Genomic DNA, 26,390 nt, shown 5'->3' with positions numbered 1-26,390 from the left:
CACCTAGCTGTCACAGAGGTTTACTTCATCCAAGTACCTATGGGAATAATAATAAAAACCTGCATTTATATAGTGCTTTAAGGTTTTCAAAATGCTTTACAAATATCTCATTTTATCCTCACTATAACCCCCTTTTACAGATGAGGAAACTTAGGCAGATAAAGGCTAAGTGACTTGCTCAGGGTCACACAGCTAGTAGTATCTGAGCCTGGATTTGAACTCAGGCCTTCCTGACTCCATGTCCATTGTTCTTTTCACCTAGCTCTCTCTTACTTTGAAGTAGGGCACCTCTAAAGGTAGTGAATTCACTACAGATTTGCTGGATGCCAGTGTGACTAAGCCCCCACCAAATACCAGTTCCACAATGAACACACATTGCAAATAGCACAAAAACACATTTATCCAAATCATAGCAAAACAGAAATCAGAGAAGGTATACATAGGAGAATATAAACCAGACAGTACAGAATGAAGGAGTTCTTCTATTGGAAGTGAGATAGTTCAGCTCTCCCAAGAGGAAACTCCTCCAAGACTCTAGTGTAGCAAGATGGGGAAGGGGGCATGATGGCGATTGTCCATTCCTCCAGTGTCTTCCAAGGGTCTTTTCCTTCAGCAGCCTGAAGTGGGGTTGACCTCTACTATCTTCCCTCTGAAAGCTGGAAGTCAGAAGTCAGAAGTCACCGAATGGGACTGGTCCTGGAGAGTCTGGAAGAGGTTCTCAAAGATACTTTAGGTCCCTTCTATAAGATGTTCTTATTTTGATTACTTGGTATCCTTTTCCCCCTCCCAGTTTGTGCTCTTCAACTGAGCATTCTGCATGCCCCAAAACACTGAGTTAAGATTGACCCATCTGTGTGAACTGCATTCAAATCTGATCATGTATTTGATCAAAATTCCACGCTAAGCCACATCTTCAAACATCAGTTAGCCTTTCCTACACAGGAAAAACTTCATATCATATGGCTTGGTTTACTCAAGACTTTTCTGTCCCCAAACAGTAAATATGGGACTAAGGAATGTAAATATCATAGTGTCAACATTTTAATTGTTTTTATTATGAAAACAAACAAACAAACAAAGAGATGAAGCATAGTAGTGGTTTACTTGGCCATTTTCAATCTTGTTTCCTCATAGTTGAGAATGTTTATATCTAAATCGTCAGTAGTTGGGCCCAACACATTCTGACCTCAGTAGAATCTTTGTGATCTTGGCCTTTTCATGAACAACTGGCTTTGTCTGACCGCTATAGCCACTCTGCTTCCTGTCATGGCCTCTTTCCCTAAGGCAGTCCTTCCTTTCTTGTACTGTGAGGCTGGTGCTCACAGCACTTTGTTTTAGTAAATTCTGTGAGTTTTGGAGACACTCAACCCATCGTCGTCCGAATGAGGAAGAGGCATTCTGCTTATTCTTCAGGTGCTCTGTTGTCAAGCCCAAAGGGCCTCCAAGCTATTTCTAAGCTCAGCGTTGCTTCTTTGATTTCTGTCTCCCCATGACCAGGCACTCATTCACTCATCAAATCTTTCTCTTAGACTCCTTCTAAACTCTACTCAGAGGCTACTTTCTCTGGGAAGCCTTAATTCATACTCTCTCCTTCAAATTACTCTACATTTACTTATCAGTGTACATCCTTTACCTCCCACTAGAATGAAGGCCCTGGAAAGCAAGGGCTGTTAGAGTTTTAGCTTTGAATCCCCTGTGCTCTCCATTTAGTACCTGTTAGAGAAATGTTTGCTGAATTAAATTAAACTGAATCCAATCGGGAGCATAGTTTGTTTTTGTTTCAGGGCTCTAATCATTGAGTTTTCGTGACATTCTTCAAAGTCTCTTTGCCTTGATTTCCATCAAGAAAATAAAGACAGCAGTAGCTGCTGATCCTTACCGTCTGAAAGCTATTATGGCAATCAGTGGTAATAGTGGTAAGGATCTGAAGGATAATAATTAGATTGCTAGCTCTCGGTATGAGCAAGGCCTGTGTCTTATGTACATCACTTTACACATAGTTGGAGCTTAATAAATATTTATTGGAATGAATTAATAACAGCTAGTTTTGTGTACAGTGCATTATGCAGCTTTAAAATTGCTTTCATATTATCATCTTATTTAATCCTTATAAACCACCTTGTAAATTAGGCAGACCAGATGCTTTTCCTATTTTCCAGAACAAGAAACTGAGGCTCAGAGACTCAAGTGACTTACCTTGGATTAAAAAGTCTAGTTTGTGATGAAGCCATCATTAAAATCTGGGTCTCCTGAATGCAAAGCCAACATTCCTTTTACTATTCTAAAGGTCATATCTAGAGATTTAAAAAATAGACACGGAGGCATATTTTCTCTGTCTTATCAAGGGCTTTCATGGAAGTGGCTTAAGGGAAAAGGAAGATGTATGTATATGTCTTCAAGGGAGGACAAGGACGCTGGATGCTCCTAACTGAGGGGAAAGTTGGTCTAGGTCTGGCCTTGAGCGTCAATTTGGGTACTGAAAAAGAGACTGGGGTTGGGATTCGGGCTGAAGCTGAGGCCATGTTTAGAGCTGGTGGAGCTGGGAGCGATTTACAAGAATTCTACTTATCAGCTTCCTTTCTCTTTTTTGTTAAACCAGCTATCTCTTCACCAGTTTGGGTTGGAGACTGTGCATTCATAGCACGTCCAAGCATGACCCAGCAGAAGCTTGGTTGGGGAGCTCTACTGGTGCTAAGAAAATGATAATATAGTGAGGCCAAAAGCCATATTTAGTGCTTTCCTCAATTCACAAAGCCTTTGTTCAGTCAAAGTCACCTCTCTCCTGGAGCCACTTTCATGGCATTGAGCTGCCTTCCACTTTTGGTTACTAACACCTACTTTCACATAAAACTATTTCACAAGTCAATTTTAAAAATAGGTTTTTTGATAGGTAGTGCCCCATCTTTTCTACTCTCCCTGTTTGCACTTCTGGGTTTGATCCCCAGACAGCAGTTGCTCCCTACTATTCTAAGGGTAACCCTGGGGGTCTGTACTCCTAACACTATATATATATAGCTCTTAGCAAAGCCATATATTCAGATGATATAGGAAGAACCACCTTGTAACATTCTCTGGTAAACCTGGGTCACACTCTCCTACAAATACATATCATATCCATTGAGATGGTGGAGATAAACTTAAAAAGTATGATGAAAATGAGTCACGTGAGTAGGATACATATGAGTAACTCAGAACTCCTGGTGTTACAATGCTTTTTCTTGTTGTAGATACCTCATACTGAAGGAATCTACAGGCAACTAGGTGGTACAGTAGATAGAGTGCCAGGCCTGGAGTCAGGAAGACCTGAGTTCAAATGTGGCCTCAAGATACTTACCAGCTGTGTGACCCTGGGCAAGTCACTTGACTTCTGTTTGCCTTAGTCTCCTGGAGAAGGAAATGGCAACCCACTCCAGTATCTTTGCCAAGAAAACCCTATGGACAGTTGGGCCATGAGGTCAGGAGGAGTACAAACACACCTGAATAACAACTCCCAAATAATAATGATAAAAATAACAGCAACAATAGTAATGATAACTAGCACTTATATAACATTTAAGGTTTGCAAAGCATTTTACAAATATTATCTCATTTGATTCTCACCACAGCTATGGGAGGTAGCTGCTATTGTTATCCCCATTTTACAGATGAGGAAGTTGAGCTAGGCAGAAGTTAAGTGACTTGCCCCAGGGTTACCCAACTAGTAAGTAGCTGAGGCTGGATTTGAATTCAGGTTTTCCTGACTCCAGGCCCAGCACTTATCCACTGAAGTTTAGAGTATTAGATCTTCAGAGTCCTCTACTGCATCTTGGAACACAGTGCTAGGGATCTTGGAGCCTTTAGACCTGGGCTGTCCTGCTCTGGGTGCTCCTGTGTTGTTCCGGTGCTACTGGTCCCATCTGTGAATTATCCCTTATTTTTCTGTCCTCAATGTGACCTAGTTACAAGTGTTATGAATGTCTGAGGTCATAGATGTGAAACTGGAAAAGAATTTAAGGGGGCTCCTGACATTTTTTTTTATTAATGTCATGATTTCTCCACGTGATTAAAATAGAAATAATTAAATTGGCATGCTTAGATAATATATGGGCAGTACATGAGCATGGACTGAAAGCTGGAAGGAACCTTAATAATCACATAGCTCATTTCTCTATCTTATTTTACAGACAAGGAAACTGAGGCCCAGAGGTGAAGTAACTTTCACAAAGTCACACGGTGGCAGAGCTAGCATTCAGACCTGGGTCATGTCGTTCCACATCCAGGGCTCCCTCCACTGGCACCCTGCTTCCCTCCAGCATTCTGCCTCACTGTTCATCCCTTATAGTTTCCCTCTGTAATTCAGGCTTGGGCTGAGAAGCAGGCAGTCATGGCTTGGTGCAGGAGAGCACTGACAATGTGCTTTGCTTTGTCTTTTCTTCTGTTTGTCACATTTTTATTTATAGCCCCTTATGGCCTTCAAAATGCCTCCTTTAAAACACTGCTACGAGGGAGGTATTTGCGAGGTATTATTTTCCCCATTTTGCAAGTGAGGAAACTTGAGCTCAGAGGCTAAATGATTTGCCAAAGGTCCCAGAGTAGCAGAACCATGATTTGCCCTATGCCCCCTTTCCCCCATTATGCTGGCTGTACTTTTCTTGAATTCAATTTTAAAAAGCATTTATTATATAACTGGAGATACAAAGATAGCAAACGACATAGTCCCTGCTGTCACGGAACACACACTTTACAGGGGAATTTAGGCGTCCTTAATGAATAGCAAAACAACAAAATTCTCCTTTCTTGTCTTCCACAGGGACTTGAAACCCGAGAACATTCTCTTGGATTGCCAGGTCCGTATGTGGGCGAGGGGTGTGTGTGTGTGTGTGTGTGTGTGTGTGTGTGTGTGTGTGTATTTGTAGAGGTGGGTGGGTGGGTAGAGGAGGGGTTGGCGTGGGATGGGGGTGGGGGTTAAGATAGGAGAATGACTTGCTAGCTGGAAACTCAGAGGAAGACAGACTCCCATTGCTAACCTGGGGATTTAGGAAGTAAGAACAAAGGCTTTTTCAGTGACACATTCCCAAAAGGATTTATTTGTTCCAGGTCACAGTGGGGGCAGAGTCAGAACTCACACTACCCTACCTACCTCCCCCTACCCCCACTCCTGCCATCATGGATACTTTTCTTAAATTCTTTTAAAAATTTTATTAAGCGCCCGTTAATGTGAAGACTAACGACTTCCTCTGACGACTTGTTGTAGCACAGAGGTTACTTGGCTTCTCAAGGACTCTGCCAGACATAATCAATGAGTCAGCTAGGTGGTTCAGTGGTTAGAGGACTGGGCTTGGAGTTAGGAAGACCTGAATTCAAATGTGACTTCCTAGCTGCATGACCCTGGGCAAGTCACTTAAACGCTGTCAGCCTCAGTTTCCTCATCTGTAAAATGGGATTTTAACAGCACCTACTTTCCAGGGTTGTTGGAGGATCAAGTGAGATAATAATTCTAAAGCCCTTACCGCATAGTAAGCACTATGCAAATATTAGCTGTGGTGATGATGATGATGATGATGCCAGTGATACACAAGCCTTGGCAATGCCATTCAAGTCAATAAACATCTATTAAAGTGCCTGCTTTGTTCAAAGTGCCATGCCAGGTGTTTGGAATATGAGGGCAAAAATGAAACAGCCCCTAATCTATGATACCCTAAGATATGTTCGTTCTGTAGGGAGATATACCAAGTCTGCAGGTAAATAGACAGACACAAAGTAGATATAAAGCAATTTCAAGAGGAGAGGACATTAACAGCTGGAGGTAGGAATCAGAAAAGTCCTTGTAGAGTAGGCTGTGATTCTAGGGCTGTGCTTTGAAGAATGCTAGGGATTTCCTAAGGCAGAGGCGGGGAGGGGTGTACATGCCACATGTGGGGACCTAACCTATGCAAGAACATGGAGGCAGGTCCTAAAGGCAGTGTAGGGTGGTGGAAAGCACAGGTTTTAAAGTCAGAAAGCCTACGGATGAATCTTGGCTCACCTACTAACTACCTGTATGACCTTTGGCAAGTTATTTAATCTCTCTGGGCCTTAGCTTCCTCATGAGAGGGTAGGATTTGATGATCTCTGAAGTCTCTTCCAGTTCTAGAACTAGCATTGAAAGGCTTTGAGTATGGGCCCAATAATTATCATCCACGAGCTAAATTTAGATAGGCTTGTCATTGGAGGGTTGGTTATTAGGGGATAACATGGGGGTGGGGTGGGACAAGGGAGGAGGAAAGGACCATAACAACTCAAATATAGTTTACTAAGGTATGAAAAGGTTGAGAAGTGGGATTAGGATAGTGGGCTGCAAAGGACAATTCATCCAGTTTGAGTAGAACTTTGCAGTTTCTTCTTGTCTGTTTCTGTTTAGGGCCATGTTGTGTTGACTGATTTTGGGCTTTGTAAAGAAGGAATGGAGCCAGAAGAAACCACATCCACTTTCTGTGGCACCCCTGAGGTATAAAATAAATAAATGCTGTGTCTCCTCAGCCATCTACAAGGGCACAAACCTGAAAGTTATTGGAATGTAGTTGATCACTTGCATGTGTTAATAGCTAAAGTTCAACTTCAAATTGTCAACATTAACTGGATAAAAATTGACATTAACCAGAAAGATCTGGCTAATGCTGAATCTTGTGAACATTAAACAAGAAAGGATTTCTCTACAACTGGGTTTAGAATGGTTTATCCCTAAGACTTTAAATGTTAATAATTGCCAGTTTTGAGTGGTACTAATTTACCATTAGTAATGTTGTAAACTTCTGTGTGTTCTTTCAAGGTCTAACAATAACTGAATGTTTCTGTAAAATAAGATTATCTGACCCTTGCTGACATTAGGATTTGGATTTTTGCTACAATGTGTATATACATCATTTTAGTTCCAGTGGTCCTCTTTTATCTAGTGGTCAGGGAATCTTCTCCCAATGAAATTGCTGGATAGGAACAGGAAAGATGGGCTTACCGTATGATCTCTAAGTGATTTCCGCTTATATTGTCATCTCATGTTATTTGGGCTAGTCCCCAAAACATTTGATTATTATCTTGTTGAGATATAGCACCAAATGGGATTCATTTCTGATCCATGAGCTTGTTCTATGGATGTCAGAGTCAGTTTGGGAGATCTGTTCAGTTGCTCACTAATGAAATTGTTTCCCATCTCTTTCTGACCTGCTACAGGCCACCTTGATATTTGGGGAACAATGGATGGTTGTCTGTGGAGGATAATTATGGGAATGTGAGATTATGGGCTTACATGCCCAGTGACCTCTCCTTTTTATGTTATTTCTCTTCTTTTTTTTTTCTAAATCTATTTCTTTTAATAAAATGCATAGGTTTACTATTAGTAGCCTGAATTGAGAAACAGAGATAGTTGAAAGGACACTGAGCCCTAACTTGGATCTGAATTTTAATCCTACATCTGCCATTAACTGGCTGTGAGATCATAGGCAAATCACTTACCCTCTTGGAACCTCAGTTTCCTCATCTGTAAAATGGGGAAGTTGGAGTGATGGATCTCAAAGATCTTTTCCGGATCTCAAATAAGTGAAAAATAATTTGTTAAGTGCTTACTATGTGCCAAGCATTAGGGATACAAATACAGGTAACAGAGATAGTTCCTGCACTGAAGCAGCTTACATTCTAATCTGAGAGGACAACACATAAAAAGGAGGTAGAGTCAGAAAGTGGGAAGGTGGAGACGAGAGACAAGGAGCACCAGAGTGGTGGTGGCATGGTTTGGAGCTGGCGAGGGATGGCAGGATGGCCTGGTTCTAAGCTAGATAAGATGAAGGCTCACCTATCAGAACCCAGGGGCAGGAGCCCCAGTTTGGGGATGTGGGAAGTTGAGGAGGCCCAGAGTGGTGGTAGAGTGGTTTGGAGCTGGTGGTTATTCTCTTGCTCCCTGTTGTGGCTTTTCTTTGGCCCTAAAAGAGCCAAGCTATCCTTACCAGTGATAGCCCTTTCCCTCTGTGATCGAAGAAAAGCATTATGCATAGAAACTCAGTCTAGTTCACTATGGGGATGATTCATCCAATTTCCCCTCACTTCCAGTGCTGCTCTGGGTCTCCCATGTAGTGCTCAATCAGTGATCCTTACAAGGATACTCAGATTCCTCTGATATACTTACCATTCATTCAAGAGATATTTATTGAAGGCAATAGGTTCAGGTAATTGTGCTAGAAGTTGTGGGACGTACAAAGATAACTCCCAGTGCCTTTTCTCAGGTTTCTTAGAATCTAGTAGAGAAGCTTTGTAAAATAAAGCAGATATATGAAGAAGTATGCCATAATAAGACAGTATGTGATAATTTGCATAAGAGCAGTATAGGTGCTTCAAGAAGGGAGCTGGGGTGATCAGGCAAGATGTAAGGAAGCAGAACATGGGACAGCTGGGTGGCACAATGGATAAAGCACTGCCCTGGAGTCAAGAAGACCTGAGTTCAAATTTGGCCTCCAACACTTACTAGCTGTGTGACCTTGAGCAAGTCATTTAACCCCATTTGCTTGAAGCAGGACATTTCAGCTGGACCTTGGAGTCAAAATGCTGATAGAGATAAGGGGAGGAAATTCTAAGCAAAGAGAATGAAATGAATAAAAATGTGCAAGTAGGGAAAAGGAAGGTGTATTTGGAGGATACTGGGCAGTTAAATTACTCACTGCAGCCATCCGAATAATTCTCTGTGTGGGTTCTTAGGAGTTCTAAAATGAGATAGAAATTTGATCAGTTTTTCCTGCCCATTTCAGTTCCTATATTTGGCAGCAAAGATCTTTCCAAATGAGTGAGGAAAGCATAATGAGAGAAACTTAGCATACATGCTAAGGAGAAAGCCTATACATTAGACTTACATGACCAAATGAGATTTATTAAAGAATATTTTGTACAGCTGGCCAGAGAATGGGGGAGGGAGTGCAGCTCTCCAAATCTGTGCCTAGATTAGCTACCAAGATCGCTTCCTAGCTTCCCTTTTTAGTAAAGGAAAAGTCCCATCTCTGAAATGTGTTAGAAATAACACTTCTTGTTCAGGGGTTCTGAGATGGTCATTTGGTTATAAGTGAGGAGTAAGATATCTGTTACTTCCCCTTCCAGATATGTGCTTTGGGATCTTTGAGCACTGAAATTGGTTGAGGAGGTTGAGAATATAGTATTGAAGTGTTTCCCAATCTTCTTGAAGTTAAATAATAAGGGGCATATGGAGACTCTTATCTATAAGCCATTTGGATCCAGATGGATACTTGTACATGAAATTATAATTGGGGAAACTAGGGGAGACCTTGACTGTTTTAGGGGTAAAAGCAAAAGAAAGTGAGAAGAGATTACAACTACATAGGTAGATGTATAGAACAGTAGCCAGTTAATATAGATGGGCATAAGTTTCTCTGGGCAGTTCTGTCTCAAAATTAGGCTATTCTCTCAAATGAGTGTAAAAGGCCCTCTGATGAAGGTGCTTATAGTTTTTTTTTTTTTTGGTGAGGCAATTGGGGTTAAGTAACTTGCCCAGGGTTACACAGCTAGTAAGTGTCAAGTGTCTGAGGCTGGATTTGAACTCCAAGGCCGATGCTTTATCCGCTGTGCCACCTAGCTGCCCCTGCTTATAGCTTTTCACCTTGAGATTTGAAACCTCCCCCAACCCCAACCCCATCACAAATGGTCAGTAAAGGTCGGTGGCTTGCTGTTGTCTCTGGGATCAAATCTAAATTTCTGTCTTTGGTATTTAAATACGTCTCATAGAAACCACAAACTAGATACTACAAAATAATCACAGCACTTATAATTTAATAAATAATAAATTTAAATTTAAAAAATTAATAAAATTAAAAAATAAAAAAAATTTAAAAATAAATAATTTAATAAAATCTATAATCACAGTCCAGTTTGGCTAGAGCATAGGATTATTTTATTAATTCATCCAGCCATCTAGCCACCTATCCATCAGATAGTTATTAATGTATATTGTGAGTTAAGGCTTTAAAAGTAGTTTGATTTAGTTTCAAGAGAACTTGGAATGCTAGGTTAAGGAAACTGGACTTTATCCTGTAAGTAGCAGAAATCACTAAAGGTTTTTCTTAAAGGAAAGACGTGATCAAAGGGATGACTTCAGAAGATTTTTCTGGAAGTGTGTACAAAATGAATTTTAGAGAGGATTTTTAGCTAAAATGAAAAACGACCTATTAGAAAACTATTTTATTACTCCAAGTAAGAGGTAATAAGGGCCTGAAGCAGAGCAGTTCCAGTAGGAATGGGAAGAAAGTTGGTACTATTTGTATAGCATCGGTGTTTCCTTTAGAAATTACAGTAGAGGGCCCCTAGGTGGCGCAGTGGATAGAGCACCGGCCCTGGATTCAGGAGTACCTGAGCTCAAATCCTGCCTCAGACACATAACACTTACTAGCTGTGTGACCCTAGGCAAGTCACTTAACCCCATTGCCTAACCAAAAAAAAAAAAAAAAGAAATTACAGTAGGAAACAAGAATTCCAAAGCTTCCTTGGAAATCATGCCAGTGACATCTGTCCTTTGGTTTGGGGACCAAGAAAAGGTCATCTAATCTATTCTTCTGCCTTTAGTAAATATTTCTTTAATCTATCCTAGTCAGATAAGGCTCTCCCCTTTTAAAAAATATCCAGAGATATCCAACCTTCTTTGATAACATATTCCCTCCCTAAAAGCCTCCTATAAAGGAATTTTTTCCTTATACCTATCCTAAGTCTTTCAGGTTGGAGTTCAAATTTGTTTCCTCCTTTTCTAACTCTAAGGCTTTGGGTGAAATTGCTGCCAATAAACATTAATTGATTTTATGTGACAATGGAGTTGAAAAGTGATTGATTTTCATCACCATAGTGATTCTTCATATGTTTGAATCACTCCCCAGCTTTCTGTTCTTTTAACTAAATAATGTCTTTTCCTTTCATCTTATTCTTTAGATTTTATTTCACAACCTTTAATCCTTCTGGTACTGCTCTGAACCTCCTCCATATTTCTAAGTTGTGGATGAGAGAAATATATATATGAGAGGTGGATATATATACCCTTCATTTATACAAATGAAGAAATGAGGTAATCTCTCTGAACCTCAGGCATCTCTAAGATGTCCTCCTAAGTTACAGAAAGATTATAATTTGCCTAGGGGGAGGAAGGTCATGTACTTGTGTAAATCTCATTCACAATGAAATGGTGATAGCTGACAAGTGTCATGGGCACATTAGAACCTAGGTCTTCCTGACTTGAAGTACAACACTCTGTCCTCTATATACTGTCAGGATGACTTTTTGTTGTGGAAAACTATTAAAATTCAATGAAAACAACTGCATTTATATCATGAAGCAGGCAAATATCATGGAAAGAGAATTGCCCAGAATTGTCAGGGTACCAGTACTACCATTGCCTAGCTGTGTGATCCTGGGCAAATCACTTCATCAACGTTGACCTCTTTTTTTCTTTTCATTTGTATAGTAAAGAGTATAAACTAGATAAATATTTCCAAAACTGTGTTCGATGGCAATCTGAGAAATTTTCAAAGTTAGCAATATTTCTATGTGTCAAAATTATTTAATATGTGGGGAATTTTCCAGTATGAAAATGGCCTTACTTTCCTTCATTTTGCTTTAAAATTTCCCTAGTTCCATGTTATCTTAATGATCTTCTATTCCCAATCTGCCCCTTTCACCTCCTCCATGGCAAGATTAATTGGAACTGGCTAAGCTTGAAGTCAACTAGTAAATCAACAAATTTAGTGAATGCCTAGTATGTGCTGGGCACTACATTGATCCTGGAGCTATAGTGACAACAAAGAAACAGTTCTCGCCCTCAAGGAGTTTTCTGATGGGCTCTGACACTTCTTTTTAGCTCTAGTATTTGAAAAAATAAGCAACTCTCTGTTCCTTTCCAGCTCTGGGATTCCTTTTAGCTAGCTTTATTCACAAGTCTTAAAATACTAGAAATAAAACAAAAACTTTCCATCTTTTGTTGCAATTAAAAATTTTTTTTAAATTCAATTTTACTTTATTTTCGGTCTGCATTCTCCCCCTCTTACTTCTTCTCCTGTCCCCTCCCTCCTACTTATAAATAATTTAAAAAAATATACCTCAATCTGAGTCCATTACCTCTTTATTTGAAGGTGGGTAGCATGCTTCACCATGAGTTCTCCAAAATTATAGTTGGTCATTGCACTGATCAGAGTTTCTAAGTCTTCCAGAATTGTTCATCTTTACAGTGTTACTGTTATTGTACAAATTGTTCCCCTAGTTCCATTCACTTCACTTTGCATCAGTTCATACGAATCTTTCCATGTTTCTTTAAATCTGTCCCCTTCATCGTTTATCACAGCACAATAGTGTTATATCACATTCATAACTCATTTTGTCACAACAGATACAAGAAGTACATTGATGTTACCATTTTTAAAAAAATCCTTTGATAACAGAACTCCTCTTTGATAGAGTTAGCTTGGGCCTTACTGGCTTGGGGGAAGAACTGGTCACCTCAGTATTGTGCTGGTGGTACCTGCTGAAAGTGGGTGGTGGTGTACAACTAATATTTTGTGGATGTGCCAGGGCACAGACCATTAGAGCAGTTCAGGAGAGAGGGAATCCATATTCTGGAATGTTTTCTTTGTTAGAGCTGCATGAGGCAATTGCCTGGTCAAAGAGCCTAGGGTCAGAAGTAAGGAGACTTTTGTCCTAGTCTCATCTCTCCACTGACCCTTTGTGTGACTTTTGGCAATCACTTCACCCTGGGTTTTAATTTCCTCAGCCATGAGATGTTTGTTGAATGAATGATTAAAAGAAGGATATAGGTCTATTGTCTCAAACTCTAATTTTACATTTGCTTCAAGTTTATATCACTAATCTATTTGTACTCTTTTCCTTACTAGACTATAAATTCCTTGAAGGCAGGTACTGACTCTTATTTCATCTTTGTATACCTTGCATTTGACACAAGGTCTTGGACCAAGTTGATGTTTAATATTTATTAGGGTTTACTGATTTTATTTGTTGAACAGAATCTAGCTCAACCCTCACATTTTAAAGATGTGCAAAGTGAGGTGAGATGATTCACCCTTTAAGCAGGATGTGTTCAGAAAAACCTGGAATAACTTTCATGAACTGATACAAAGTAAAGTAAGCAGAACCAGGGAACATTATACACAGTAACAGCAGTATTATATGATGAAGAATTTTGAATTACTTAGTTATTCTCAGTAATACAATCATTCAAGACAATTTTAAAGGCCTCATGATGAAAAATGCTATCTGGCTCCAAAGAACTGATTTTGTCTAAATACAGACTGAAGCATATTGTTTTTCTTTCTTTCCTTCTTTCTTTCCTCCTTTCCTTTCTTCCTTCCATCTTTTCTTTCTTTTTTTTCCTTTCTTTCTTCTTTCCTTCCTTCCTTCTTTCCTTCTTGCACACAATGACTAATATGGAAATATTTTACACGATTGTACATGTATAACCTGTGTCAGATTGTTTACCATCTCAGGGAGAGAGGAAGGGAAGGAAGGAGGGATAGAATTTGGAACTCAAAACTAAAAAAAAAAAAGGTTAAAAATTGTTTTTATGTGTAATTGGGGAAAAATAAAATTTTTTTTAAAAAGAAATGATTTGCCCTTGGTCACAAAGCTAGCCAGCACTGGCAAAATCCTTTTTGCATGCAGCTTTGTAGGAGTCGATATGCTTGCTTAAAGTTTTATTTTATTTTTAGGTTAGTGAGCATTTATTTTCTCTCCTTCCTCTCGTAATAAAGAAAAAAGAAAAATAAAACCCTTTTAAGAAACAAATATGTATATCAGGAAAAAGAAATTCCCACATTATTTACATCCCAAAATATATGTCTCATTATTACAACTTGAATCCATCACCTCTTTGTCAGGAGGTGGGTAGCATTTTCCTCATCAGTCCTCTGGAATCATGATTGGTTATATCATTGATCAGAGTTCTTCTGTATTGTTTTTTTCCAACAGTATTTGGCTCCTGAAGTATTGAGAAAACAACCTTATGACAGAACAGTTGACTGGTGGTGTTTGGGGGCTGTTCTTTATGAGATGCTCTGTGGCTTGGTAAGTGTTAGAACATTATAATATTCAGTTGATATTAACCCCAGTACTTAAATGAAATTGCTTTTTAGTACTGTTATATAATTTGTAGGAGAATTTACCTAACCAAATTAAGCATTCCTCCCTTCTAGGAACTTATAGGCTAAGACATAATAAAGATGGATAAGAAGGTGAAGGCAAAAAGGGGAAAAGGTTGTATGGAGTGAGGAAAATGAAGAGCTGAAAAGAGAAGGTTGGAATAAATAGGAAAGGACTGGGGATGGGGAGAGAGAAGACAACTACAGAAGAGGAGCAAACTCATGAATGGTGTTTCTTTGCATGAAAATTTCTTGGGATATCCATAAACCTCCCACCAAGGCAATTCCCTTTAAGCTAAGCGTTCCCAGCTCTCTTTTTTTGCCCCAAGTCCCTTTAATTTCAGTTATATTCCCTATTCAATAAGAAAGGACATAAATTCTAGAGTTTATAATGCAAATGCATATAAGAAATAAAACATTAATTTCCATAAATAATGTAGTTACTTACCAAACATTCCCTGTATCCTCTGGAGACATTCCTGGTTGGGAACCCCTGTTCTGGGACATGGTGATGGGTTAACTTTTTCTTTTTATTTGTGCAAGAACTCACCATTTTAAGCTACATTAAGAGAAGCAGAATTCCAGGACTAGGGCAGTGGTGGATCTGCTGTGCTCTGTCCTGATCAGTATTCTATTTTATTCTGGGCACCACATTTTGGGAGACCATCTGAAGAAGAAGTAACTGAAATAGTGAAGGTCCTCAAAGTCATGTCTTATGAGGATCAATTAAAGGAACTGGGGATGTTTAGCCTGGAGAAGAGATGATTTAATGGTAGAGAACATGATTACTATCTTCAAGTATTTAAAAGCCTGGGGTGGGGTGGGGATGAAGGGAGAGAGAAAAAAAAAAGGTAAAAAGTACACAGCAGAGAACAAAAAAACCTAAAAGGAAAAGAAAATCTGGGTAGCTTTGAAAACAATGTGCAGTATTTATTACTTAGGTTTTCCTGAAATGGAAATTTATCGTGTTATATTGAATCCTCTCTTATGTTTTGCTGTGTACATGGAAATGTTCTTTTTTTCCTTTTCTTGTTTCGTATTTATTTAAAATGAATAAAAAATTTACACCCACACAAAAATATTTAAAAGCCTGAAATGTGAAAGAGGGTTTAGACTTGAGCCCACAGGGTAGAGCTTGCTCTGCTTGACCCCAGAGGGTACATCTAAGAGCAAATGGAAAAAGTCTCAGAAAGGGAGGCTTACGCTTATTGCAAGGAAAAGCTTCCTGGATGCTTTAGGAAGTAGGAGGTTCTCTCTCCCTGGAAGTCTCCAAGCCAAGGTTAGAGAACCATTTGCTAGGGATGTTCAAGATAGAACTCTTATTCGGGTATAAGTTGGATAAGATGCCTTTGAGGTCCCTTCCAGCTCTGAGATTCTGTCACTCGATAATACTTTACTCCAGAGTTCTCTTTCCTGAAGGGTATACAAAGTGTCCAGTCTATCTTATTTTCTAGGGATATGACTTGTGGGTCTCTGCTGCATTTAGCAGGTATATTGTCCATTTATTTTTCTGAAGTAAAAATTCAAGTGCTAGATTCTCTGAAAAAAAAAAGTTTACTTCTGATTAGTCCCTGATCTATGATCAGACATAGGTCTCTTCTTTCTTTCTTTCCCTATCTGGCAGCCACCTTTCTACAGCCGAGATGTTTCTGAAATGTATGAGAACATCCTTCACAAGCCTCTCCAGATCCAGGGAGGCAAGACAGTGGCAGCCTGTGACCTCCTGCATGGCCTTCTCCAAAAGGACCAGAAGAAAAGACTGGGTGCCAAAGCAGACTTTGTATGTGACAGGTCTATGAGGGCTCTCTTCTGCCCTCTCCCACTCCACATCCTTTGCTCCTAGTGGTTTCTTAACCTCAAGAACAGCACATTTTTAAAATGCAGATGGCCTAACTTCATCAAAGACTATGGTTTAAAAGGATGCCTAATACCTAAGGATGGGGCTTCCTGTCTCTGGTCACATTGTCTTTGAATGATAGCTTCTTCCACACCACCTTACAGAGGAGAGATGTCCAACCCAAATTCAGATGTCATTCCTAATATCTAATCTAAACGTTCCTGCTTGTAATCTAAGTCCTTCACTTCCAAAGTCAGAAAATGGTGACATATTTCAGTAATCTGAGGCCAATTTTCCCCTTCCTATTAGGTTTGTTTTCCAGGAGGAGGAACTGTGTCATATGCTTAACAGAACCAACTGTATAAAATAGTATAAATACAGTTACATTAGAGGCAGCATGGTAAAATGGAAAGAGTATTGGCACTGGAGTCAGCGGACCTAGGTTCAAATCCTGCCTCTGTCACTTACTACCTGACTGACCTTGAGGAGGTTAATTAATCTCTCTGGGCCTCAGTTCCTTGACTAATATAATCATGGGTAGGACGACATAACCTCTGAGGTCTCTTCTGGCTTTCAATCTGTGATCCTAAACCATGACAGGAAACTTTCTCAGGATTGACACAGGGCATTGACACTTGTATTGATTGAAGGGATGGGGATAGGGATGGATGGGAAGAGAATCTCTCTTGAAAGTGAGACTTTGAATGTGTTGTTCTTCCGTCCTTTCAGTTGTGTCTGACTCTTCCTGACCCCATTTGGGGTTTTCTTGGCAAAGATACTACAGTGGTTTTCCATTTCTTCTCCAGCTCATTTTACACATGAGGAAACTGAGGCAAACAAGGTTAAGTGACTTGTCCAGGGTCACACAGCTAGTAAGTGTTTGAGGCTGGATTTGAACTCAGGAAGATGAGTCTTCCTGACTCCAGGCCCTGTACTCTATCCACTGTATTACTTTGCTGCCCATTTCAATGTGTACCTGAGATTCAAATTTAATTGTGTTCTAAGAGCTCTGTGATTAGTTTGGCTCTTCACTCTCTCCTTTCTTCTTAATGAATAGATGCTGCACATTGCCCTTGTAGGAAGATTTGGGGCAATTAGTTGCATTTTTCAACATCTTTGAGAACCATCAGTTACCCAAATTCTTAGTGTAAGAAGTGACAAATATGGCCTGTTTTTTCATCTGTAAAATGAGGATATTCACTGTAGCACTTACTTCAAAGGATTATTGAGAATCAAATGAAATAATATATATAAGTGCTTCACATATATTTAAGTGCTATATAAATGTCAGTTAATATTATTAATAATAATAGCTATCATTTACATAGCACTTTAGGGTTTGCAAAATATTTTACATATATTATATCATCTTATCCTTACAAAAACTCTGTGAGGTAAATGCTATTATTGCCCCCATTTTACAGATGAGGGAAAAGACAGAGAGGTTAAGTAACTTGCCTAGAGTCACACAGCTAGTCAGTGTCTTGAGGTAGGATTTGAACTCAGATCTTCCTTAATCCAAACTCCCCTGCTCTGTCCACTGTGCCACCTTGTTACATATAATAATAGCAGTAATAGTAAATATTATTAATGAAGGTGGTAGAGATGAATACTAACTATAACACAATTATTTTTAATTATCCCTTGAGACCCAGGAGATTAGACTGAACTATTTCTTAAGTTCAAAATAAATATTTGGAGGCTTGTAAGATGAGTATGATATTAGCTCATATTTATATAGAATTTCAAGATTCCTGAAATGTATTACAGACATCTCACTTGAGTTTCAGAAAAACCCTTGTGAAAGGAACTTCCAGGGATTATCCCCATTTTACAGAAGAGAACTTGAAGGTCACAGAGGCTCAGTAACTCTCCAAGGCTCACACAGCTAAGTATCAGAAGCAGGATTCAAACCTACATCCTAATTCCAAGACAACAGTCTCTGTCTCCTCTCCCATACTATCGCCATACTGAAGAGTGGATATTCTCATTTCAAAATTTGCAGGGTAGAACTCTTAGTGTAGTGGCAGTTCTAATGTATAGGGTAATATTATTCTCTAAAACAGTATTTTCTTCTTGCAGCTTGAGATAAAGAATCATGTCTTCTTCAGCCCGATAAACTGGGATGACTTATACCACAAGAGACTCACTCCTCCTTTCAATCCAAATGTGGTAAGAGGATGCCATTATTTGTTTACTTACTCTTCATCGTTGTAATTAATTTGGTTCAGAAGCACAAATAACACTTGCTTCAGTTTATCTATCTGCCCCTCTGCTTCCTAACCAAAAGTGGAGGTGGATAAACTTTGGTTTTCATTATTTTCATCTACCTTCCTCTTTCATTTCTCCTTTTTCCATTGCTCTGAAGACCTAGTGATAGCAAGGAGACATGTTGAAGGTTGATGTGAGAGCAGGTCCAATGGAAATGTAATTGGAAAGTCATGGCAAAGTAGTATACAGAGGGTCCATAACTGCTTGGATATTATAGATATCTCTACCTTTGTGAGTCAGGTATCTGGCTGTGAGGAAACAGGCTTATTTTTTTTCTTTTAAATATATTTTATTATTTCCAATTACATATAAAGACAATTTTCAACTTTTTAAATAAAATTCTGAGTTTCAAATTTTCTCCCTCTCTTCTTCCTCTCCCTCCTCCCTAAGATGGTAAGCAATTTAGTATAGATTATATATATGCAATCATGTAAAACATATTTCCATATTAGTCAAGAGCAGGTTTATTCTAAAGCAGAGATTCTTAATTTTATTTTCTGTCCTGGATCATTTTGGCACTCTGGGGGAGCCTATGGACCATTTCTTAGAATAATATTTTAAAATACATAGGATTATAAAGAAAACTAATCATATTGGAAACAAGTTATCAAAATCTATCATCTGTCTATCTATTGTTCACAGACTTCAATTTAAGAAACCCCTTTATCTAAAGCATGCACTAAACTTCACATCCCATTCTCTCTTTCATGTTTTTTCTCCCAAGGTGGGGCCTGCTGACTTAAGACACTTTGACCCAGAGTTCACTAAGGAAGCAATTTCCAGTTCTATTGGATGTACACCGGATTTAACAGCCAGTAGCTCTGGGGCTTCCAGTGCATTTTTAGGTTTTTCTTATGCACCTGGGGATGAGAATTTTTTAAACTGCTAATAAGCCCACGCATCATCTCTAAAGAGCTGCTTGTGTTATTTATCTTCTGAGTCAAATTGTACTGTCCTATAGTGGAAGATGTGATGAGTATAACTGTACATGTCCCAATTGTCTCATGCTGACCATATAGCACTTTTAGGTGCTACATCAGAATGGTATTCATTTTGTGGGATTAAAACTTAACAGGAAGGAAGAAACAGAGGAAGAAATAGAGAAAGGAAGAAAAGAAAGAAGGAAGGAAAAGAGGGTAAGGTGGGGTAATGTGGCCTACTAAAAACTGGCCCTACCTTAGTGGTGGTGGCAGTGATGGGGCGCCACCCTGATCTATATAGTCTGTTTTAAAAACTTACCTTCATCAGTTACCCTAAAGGTGGTCAGGTATTGGAAGACTGATGCATAAGACACTTATTTATAAACCAGAAAGCCAATTTATTAATATACAATGGAAAATATATCTGGCCTCACAACCAGTAATGGTTATTTTTGCAGGGTACCTTTAAATGAGTGAATTCAAAGAATCTTGAAATAATTTGGCATTATTCAAATTATTCAAAGGTTATTAAATTAGATAATTAAAAATTATTTTTAAAAAACCTTTTGACCCAATAATTCTATTATTGGGCATATACCCCAAGGAGATCAATGACAAAGTATAGTGGCACTTTTTGTAGTAGCAAACTGGAAATGAGATGGGTGGCTATTTATTGTGGAATAGCAGAACAAATTGTGATATGTGAATAGAGTAGAATATTACATTTAAGAAATAATGACAATGAAGGATTCCAAGAAACTTAGAAAGACTTTTAAGAACGTTATGATCAAACTAAGTTGAACCAAGAGAACACGACACACAATGACCACAACAACATAAATGAAAATAACCCTAAAAGATGTCAGGACTGAAAACAATGAAAAGATTAGTTTGTGACTCCAGAAGGCTGTTTATGAAATATCTCTCTCTTCTCTCAGCAGAGATATGGGGGAAACAGATGTGGAATGAGGCCTATGTTGTCCACAGAGTCAATGCTAGTTGTTTTGCTTCACTTTAATAATGCAACAATGGTCAATATTTACATGGTGCTTTAATGTTTGTAAGGCACTTTACATACATTATCTCACTTGAATCTCACCACAACCCTTTGAAGTAGGTACAATAGGAATTCTCTTCAGTTTATAGGTAAACAAACTGAAACACAGAGAGGTTTGGTGACTGCTCAGGTCACACAGCTAAGAAAATTTCAGAGAGACAGGATTTGAATCCAGGTCTTTTTGACACCAAGCCCAGTGTATGACTCATTATGCTGCTCTATTTTGTTGTGAGAGAGTGTTCTGTTTAGGAAAATATGGCAATTTTTGAAAAGCACTAATAAAAAATTAAAAAACCTAATTCAACCATATAAAACAGAAGACTACGTTGTGTTTATTCCTGCACTATGGTGTACAGATCATTCAACAAACATTTACTGAGCTCCTACCATATCTAAGGCACTATGTAAAAATATTAGAGATACAAGGGCAGCTAGATGGTGAAATGGATAGAGTTTCAGTCCTGGAATCAAGAAGACTCATCTTCCTGAGTTCAAGCTTGGCCTCAGACACCTACTAGCTGTGTGACTCTGGGCAAGTCACTTGACCCTTTTTGCCTCAGTTTCCTCATCTGTAAAATGAGCTGGGGAAGGAAATGGCAAACCACTCCATTATCTTTGCCAAGAAAACCCCAAATGAGGTCACAAAGAGTTGGACACAGCCAAAAATGACTGAATGACAATACATTAGAGATACAAAGATAAAAACTGTCACAGCCCTAGCTCTCAAGAAGCTTACATTCTAATACATCTCAAGAAAAGAAAAACAGAACCTAACAGGTTTAGAACAGATGGCAAAAACATGAGCTCTTCAGTAGGTAAAAGTGAAGGATGAGATGGGATATGATCAACTTCTACCAACAAAATAAAACAAAAATGAACAGCACAGATATTATGAGCATGGACTCATTCACTGAATTCCCAAGAAGTAGAATGAGGTGGGTCTTTTGAGACAGATGAAAGCAAACACTGAATTACAGGACAGGTAATGATCTAATAGAACTTGTTTTCCTAGGAGATGGTAGTGGCAAGAAATATCACTTAAGGCAATGTTCTAATTACCACTACATCATCTTGTTAAAAACAGCTCCCCCTCAAAAAGAGCAGAAAACCTTTTTCTAGACAATTAAACTGCCTGGGTAACTCTTACCATCTATTTTGCTCCCTCATGCCAACTTCTACTATCTCCCTCACTCGTAGGGCATAAGATTTCAAGGTAGAATGGACTTTAGAGTTATCTAATCTAATTCCTTATTTTAAAAAAGGAGAAAACTGAGTCTGGGAAAGGTTAAGTGACTTGGCTTACACAGAGTTAGTATCCCCATTGCTCCATGTATTCATGAAGTGTGTGTGAAGAGAGAGAAAACAGATTGGGGAATAAGACCCTAATTAAACATGTCTCACTAGAGACTAATGCTGTGTAAGGGACAACTGGGGAAGGAAGCTCCCAACATTGAAGCACCCAAAGAGCTGGAGCAAACAATGATCTCCAGTACCATGGAGAGCAGCCATTCACACTTTCCCAGACCACCTTGTCTAATAGGGCTCTGGATAATCTTGCTCTCTTTCATAGGTTCCCAAAGTGGGTGATACCGCTTCCTGGGGGGTGCTGGGACTATCCAGAGGGGTGATAGTAGTTTGAAATGATGCAAATTAAAAAAAAAAATTAAAGGGTTAAAGAAAGTAGATTTCCGGGGGGGTGCTGAGTAATTTTTTTGAAAAGGGGAAGGTAGCTAGTGCAGCTAGATGGCAAAGTAGATAGAGCACTGGCCCTGAAGTTAAGAGGACCTGAGTTTAAATCCAGCGTCAGACCAGACATTTGACACTTACTAGCCTGTGTGACCCTGGGCAAGTCACTTAACCCCAATTGCCTTAAAAAAAAAAAAAGGAAAGAAAAGAAAAGGAAAGCGGGTAGTAGGCCAAATAAGTTTGGGAACTTCTAGTAGATAGTGGCAGACACTCAGTTCTGAACTGTGTCAGTCAAACCAGCAAGTTATTAAATGCTTACTACATATCAAGCATTCTGTTGAGCATTCAAACACAAAAAATGAAAGTCTGCCCTCAAGAACCTTAAATTTTATCAAAGAAAAAACATTTATGGAATTGTGAAAAGATTCAACCATTTTGGAGAGCAACTGGGAACTATACCCAAAGGGCTATAAAATTGTGCATACCCTTTGACCCAGCAATACCACTTGTACGTCTGTATCCCAAAGAGATCATAAAAATGGGAAAAGGACCCACATGTACAAAAATATTTATAGCAGTTCTTTTTGTGATGGCCAAGAATTGGAAATTGAGGGGATGCCCATCAATCGGGGAGTGACTGAACAAGTTGTGGTATATGAATTTAATGGAATACTATTGTGCTATAAGAAATGCTGAGCAGGCAGACTTCAAAAAAAAACTTGGAAAGACTTACATGAGCTGATGCAGAGCAAAATGAGCAGAACTAGGAGAACACTGTACATAGTAACAGCCACATTATGGGATGACTGACTTTGACAGACTTGGCTCTTCATAGCAATGCAAGAATCTAAGACAACTCCAAAAGATTCATGATAAATTACTATCCACACCCAGAGAAAGAAATACGGAGTCTGAATGAAAATGGAAGCATACTATTTGCTTTTCTTTTCCTTTGTTGTTTTGTTTTATTGCTTCATTCTCGTGGTTCCTCACATTACTTTTAATTGTTCTTTACATCATGACTAATGGGAAAATATGCTTAACATGAATGTGTATGTAAAGCCTATATCGGATTGTACACTATTGGGGGGGGAAGTGAGAGGGGGAGAAAATTTAAATCTCAAAATCTTATGGAAGTGAATATTGAAAACTAAAAATAAATAAAATTAAAAAAGAACATCTACATATATAAGTATTATTTATTTAAAAAAATACAAGGCAACCTAAGACATGAATGCACTAGCAGTTATGGAGACCCAGAAATACATGATATAAGAGGTAGTGTTTGAGGGGAGGTCTGAAGGAAGCTAGAGATTTTAGGAAGTGTGGTGATGAAGGAATGCATTCCAGGTATGGGCCCAGTTACAAAGAAAGCAGGAAATGAAATGTATTGCATGTAATACATGAGAAGCAGCACATAGAATTTGGCTGAGATGTGTGAAGGGGTATAGTGTCGAATATGCCTGGAAAATCGGGCTGCAGCCACTCTGTAAAGGCCTTTAAGTGCCAAAAGGAGTTTGTATTTGATTCCAGTGGTGATAGAGAGCCACAGGAAATTATGGACCAAGGGAATAACAGCCAGACCTGTGCTTTAAGACTATCACTTTGGCATCTGTGTAGAGGATTGATTGCAAAAGGGAGATATTTGAGGCAGTGAGATTAATTAGGAAGTTATCACAATAGTCCAGGTAAGGGGTGAACTAGGGTGGGAGCCCTACGGAGAGAAGGTGAAAGATGTGAGAGAAATGGAAGTAAAATTGATAAAACCTGGTAACTGACCTGGATGTATGGGATTTAGTAGAGTGAGAAATCAAGGCCTACTCTGAGACTGTAAACCTGAGTGAGGAAGAATAGTGGTGCCCTCTACAGAAATAAAGAGGGATGAATGGGGGTAGGAGGAAGAGGGAGACAGTGAGTTTAGTTTTTTTAATTAGTTCATCTGTTGTCCTATATCACTCCTTTTCACAGTTAAACTCCTAGAAAAAGCTGTCCACATTCTTATCTCTACTTTCTCACTTCCCACTCACTCTTCAATCTGATTTACAATCTGGCTTCTTACTGCTTGATAGAACTTGCTCTCTTCAAGGTCACCTCTAGACCTTTGCTAAAAAAAAAAAAGTAACCACTTAATGTTTGTAGTGCCCTCTGTTAGGTTCTGGGAGAGATACAAAGTTGCTAATTCTTAAAATTCTGAACTAAACATCCAAACATCATTTCCATATCCCAAGTGGAAAAAAGATGACTGAATATGAAATCATGACACACAATTCAAGACGTTAATTTAAAAGCTGCCCAGATTATCTGTTTTTCTGTGCCTCCATCTGAATGTCTGTTTTTATGCTCATTTCTGCAACACACATATACTAAAATTACAATACAGAGAAAATTAGCACAAACTTCTGTTCTTTTTGTGCATTTTCTTTTACATGTTTCAATGATCCTTTTTTCTTCCTTCCTTCCTTTTCTTTCTTCTCTCTGTCTCTCTCTTTCCTTTTCTGGCAACATTAATCACTGAACCTTACACCCACCCCCATGAAATACGAAGATATTCAAGACAGAATCCCTGAAAGTTACAATGTAACAGAAGAATAACGTTGTTTAGTTGTTTTTCAGTCGTGTCCGATTCTTTTTTATTGGCTATTTTCTTGGAGTGTTTTGCCGTCTCCTTTTACAGATGAGGAAATGAGACAAACAGGTTTAAGTGACTTGCCCAGGGTCACACAGCTTGTACGTGTCTGACGTCATACTTTAATTCAGGAAGATGACTCTTCCCGACTCCAGGCCCAGCACTACTGTGCCACCTAGCGGCCCAAAGTAGGATATGCAACAAAAGGTCTTGAAAGCTCTGAATAAAAACCTTTATGCACAGGTACAGTGCAGTATGGCAAAGGGCTTCCTCTCCCCTTCATTGAAATGATATCCGTGTATCATTTCAATGAAGGAGAGGAAGCCCTTTGCCATACTGTCCTGTTTCTGACAAAGATACCTGAGATCAGAAAAGCTGAATGACTTTCCCAAGGCCATGGTACTAGTTTAAGGAACAAAACTGGGATTTGAATCCTGATTTTTTGTATCCAAATTTGTTACCCTTTCCACAGTCCTAGGCTATTGCCTCCCTCTTGTTGGATCCTAGACTTCTACCAATGCAGCTTCAAGAAGACATTCCTTTACCAAAGTCTTCCTCTGATGACGCATCCTAGTATCAAAGTAACCATGGGTTTTAGAACAAAATGCCAATACAGCCTAACTCTGGCAGTCCCTACCAAATTGGAAAGGCTTTCAGTATGGCCTGGGAAATGGATTAAGTTTGGAAGGAATCAGTATTGTTGGTATACAAATGATCTTTTTCTCCACCACAGCAATTCAAAAAGACCATCTGGGAAGGCAAGCACAAATTTGTTTACCCCTATGCCTTCCACGTGCTTTCCCCTCTTTGCTTGATATTTTACAACTCCTTTAAAACCCAACTTGATGCTTCATCCTTCATGTAGCCTTCTCTGATCTCTCCCTTTCTTCCTCCAACAGTTGGAAACGTCCTTATTCTCTTGGCACCCTTTACAGCACTTTTGTTTTTCACCTCTGATGCACTTGTCACAAATTCTTCTGCATTTTAATTGCTTTTTCTAGTGTCACCTACCTGGTGCTGGACTGGCTTGGCTGGTATTTTATCACCACAACTTATTTTCTCTTGCTGTCTAGTTTTTTTTTTTTTGATTTTGGTAACCCTACGAGAGGCACCCCGTGCAGTGCACGAGGGCTGCCCTTGGGAGTCAGGAAGTTGGACGTTCAAATGCTTTCTCTCTGAAACCTACAAGCCTGGTAAAAAGTTAGCAAGTTTTTTAACTTCCCAACGCCCCAAGCAGATGTGTTGAAGATCTGCGTCCGTAGAGAGAGTTCCCATACTGCCAGAATCTCATACCCAAGAAATTAAAGGTCTAGACTTAAAAAAAAAAAGGAAAACATCTTAGTCTTATCCCCTCTACTCTATATAAACTCCAAGGGATAGGGAATCGCGTCATCTGAACTTTGTATTATTCCTAGAATCTAACAGTGCTCTTTATCCTCTTTGCACTAAACAAATGCTCACTGAATTCCCGTAGCGCCTAAAACGAGAGCACTGCAGTTCTTGGGTTTAGACTGACGTACTCACAGCCAGCACTCACCTACTATCTAAACTGGTGGTTCCGGACGGGGAGGGAGCGACGAAGAGCAGCCAATAGGCTGGCAAGAACCGCTGCTGGAAGAAACCATTATTCTCCTCGTGGGAACTGAGGAGCGTTGATCGTCGAAGATTGTTATCTTTCCACGTTTTTAGTCATCATTATTAAAAACAAAAATAAACTATTTAGCATTAGCGTCCCCGAAAGAAAAAACGAAGTTCATCTTTGTCTTAGTTGTATTAACGAAAATGAATCAGTCCATTGAGTTTCGTTTCAAGTCAAACTCGCGCCCGCTGGGGCTCAAAGATCAGCCTCTTCCTTTCC

The 26,390-nt window shown here is 39.1% G+C and overlaps 1 protein-coding gene and 1 long non-coding RNA gene across 2 annotated transcripts in view; one reads left to right on the top strand and one right to left on the bottom strand.

Annotated features, from left to right (window-relative positions):
- Positions 1-23,002, top strand: part of SGK2 (serum/glucocorticoid regulated kinase 2) — a 51,753-nt gene extending 28,751 nt beyond the window's left edge. The window contains exons 8-13 of the mRNA XM_020998635.2: positions 4,790-4,826; positions 6,380-6,466; positions 13,966-14,061; positions 15,760-15,915; positions 18,055-18,144; positions 18,968-23,002. Coding sequence (XP_020854294.1) covers positions 4,790-4,826; positions 6,380-6,466; positions 13,966-14,061; positions 15,760-15,915; positions 18,055-18,144; positions 18,968-19,132 — 631 coding nt within the window. The 3' untranslated portion in view covers positions 19,133-23,002. The remainder of the gene's footprint in view (positions 1-4,789; positions 4,827-6,379; positions 6,467-13,965; positions 14,062-15,759; positions 15,916-18,054; positions 18,145-18,967) is intronic.
- Positions 383-26,390, bottom strand: LOC144455929 (uncharacterized). The gene is made up of 2 exons (XR_013484808.1): positions 26,070-26,390; positions 383-656 (listed from the first exon to the last, which is right to left on the bottom strand). It is a non-coding gene; the product is annotated as an uncharacterized LOC144455929 (long non-coding RNA).

Source organism: Phascolarctos cinereus, unplaced genomic scaffold (assembly GCF_003287225.1).
Source record: "Phascolarctos cinereus isolate Bilbo 61053 unplaced genomic scaffold, phaCin_HiC Scaffold_2;HRSCAF=192, whole genome shotgun sequence".
In the NCBI taxonomy this organism is placed as follows: domain Eukaryota; kingdom Metazoa; phylum Chordata; class Mammalia; order Diprotodontia; family Phascolarctidae; genus Phascolarctos; species Phascolarctos cinereus.
This window is presented reverse-complemented; position numbering and strand designations above follow the sequence as displayed.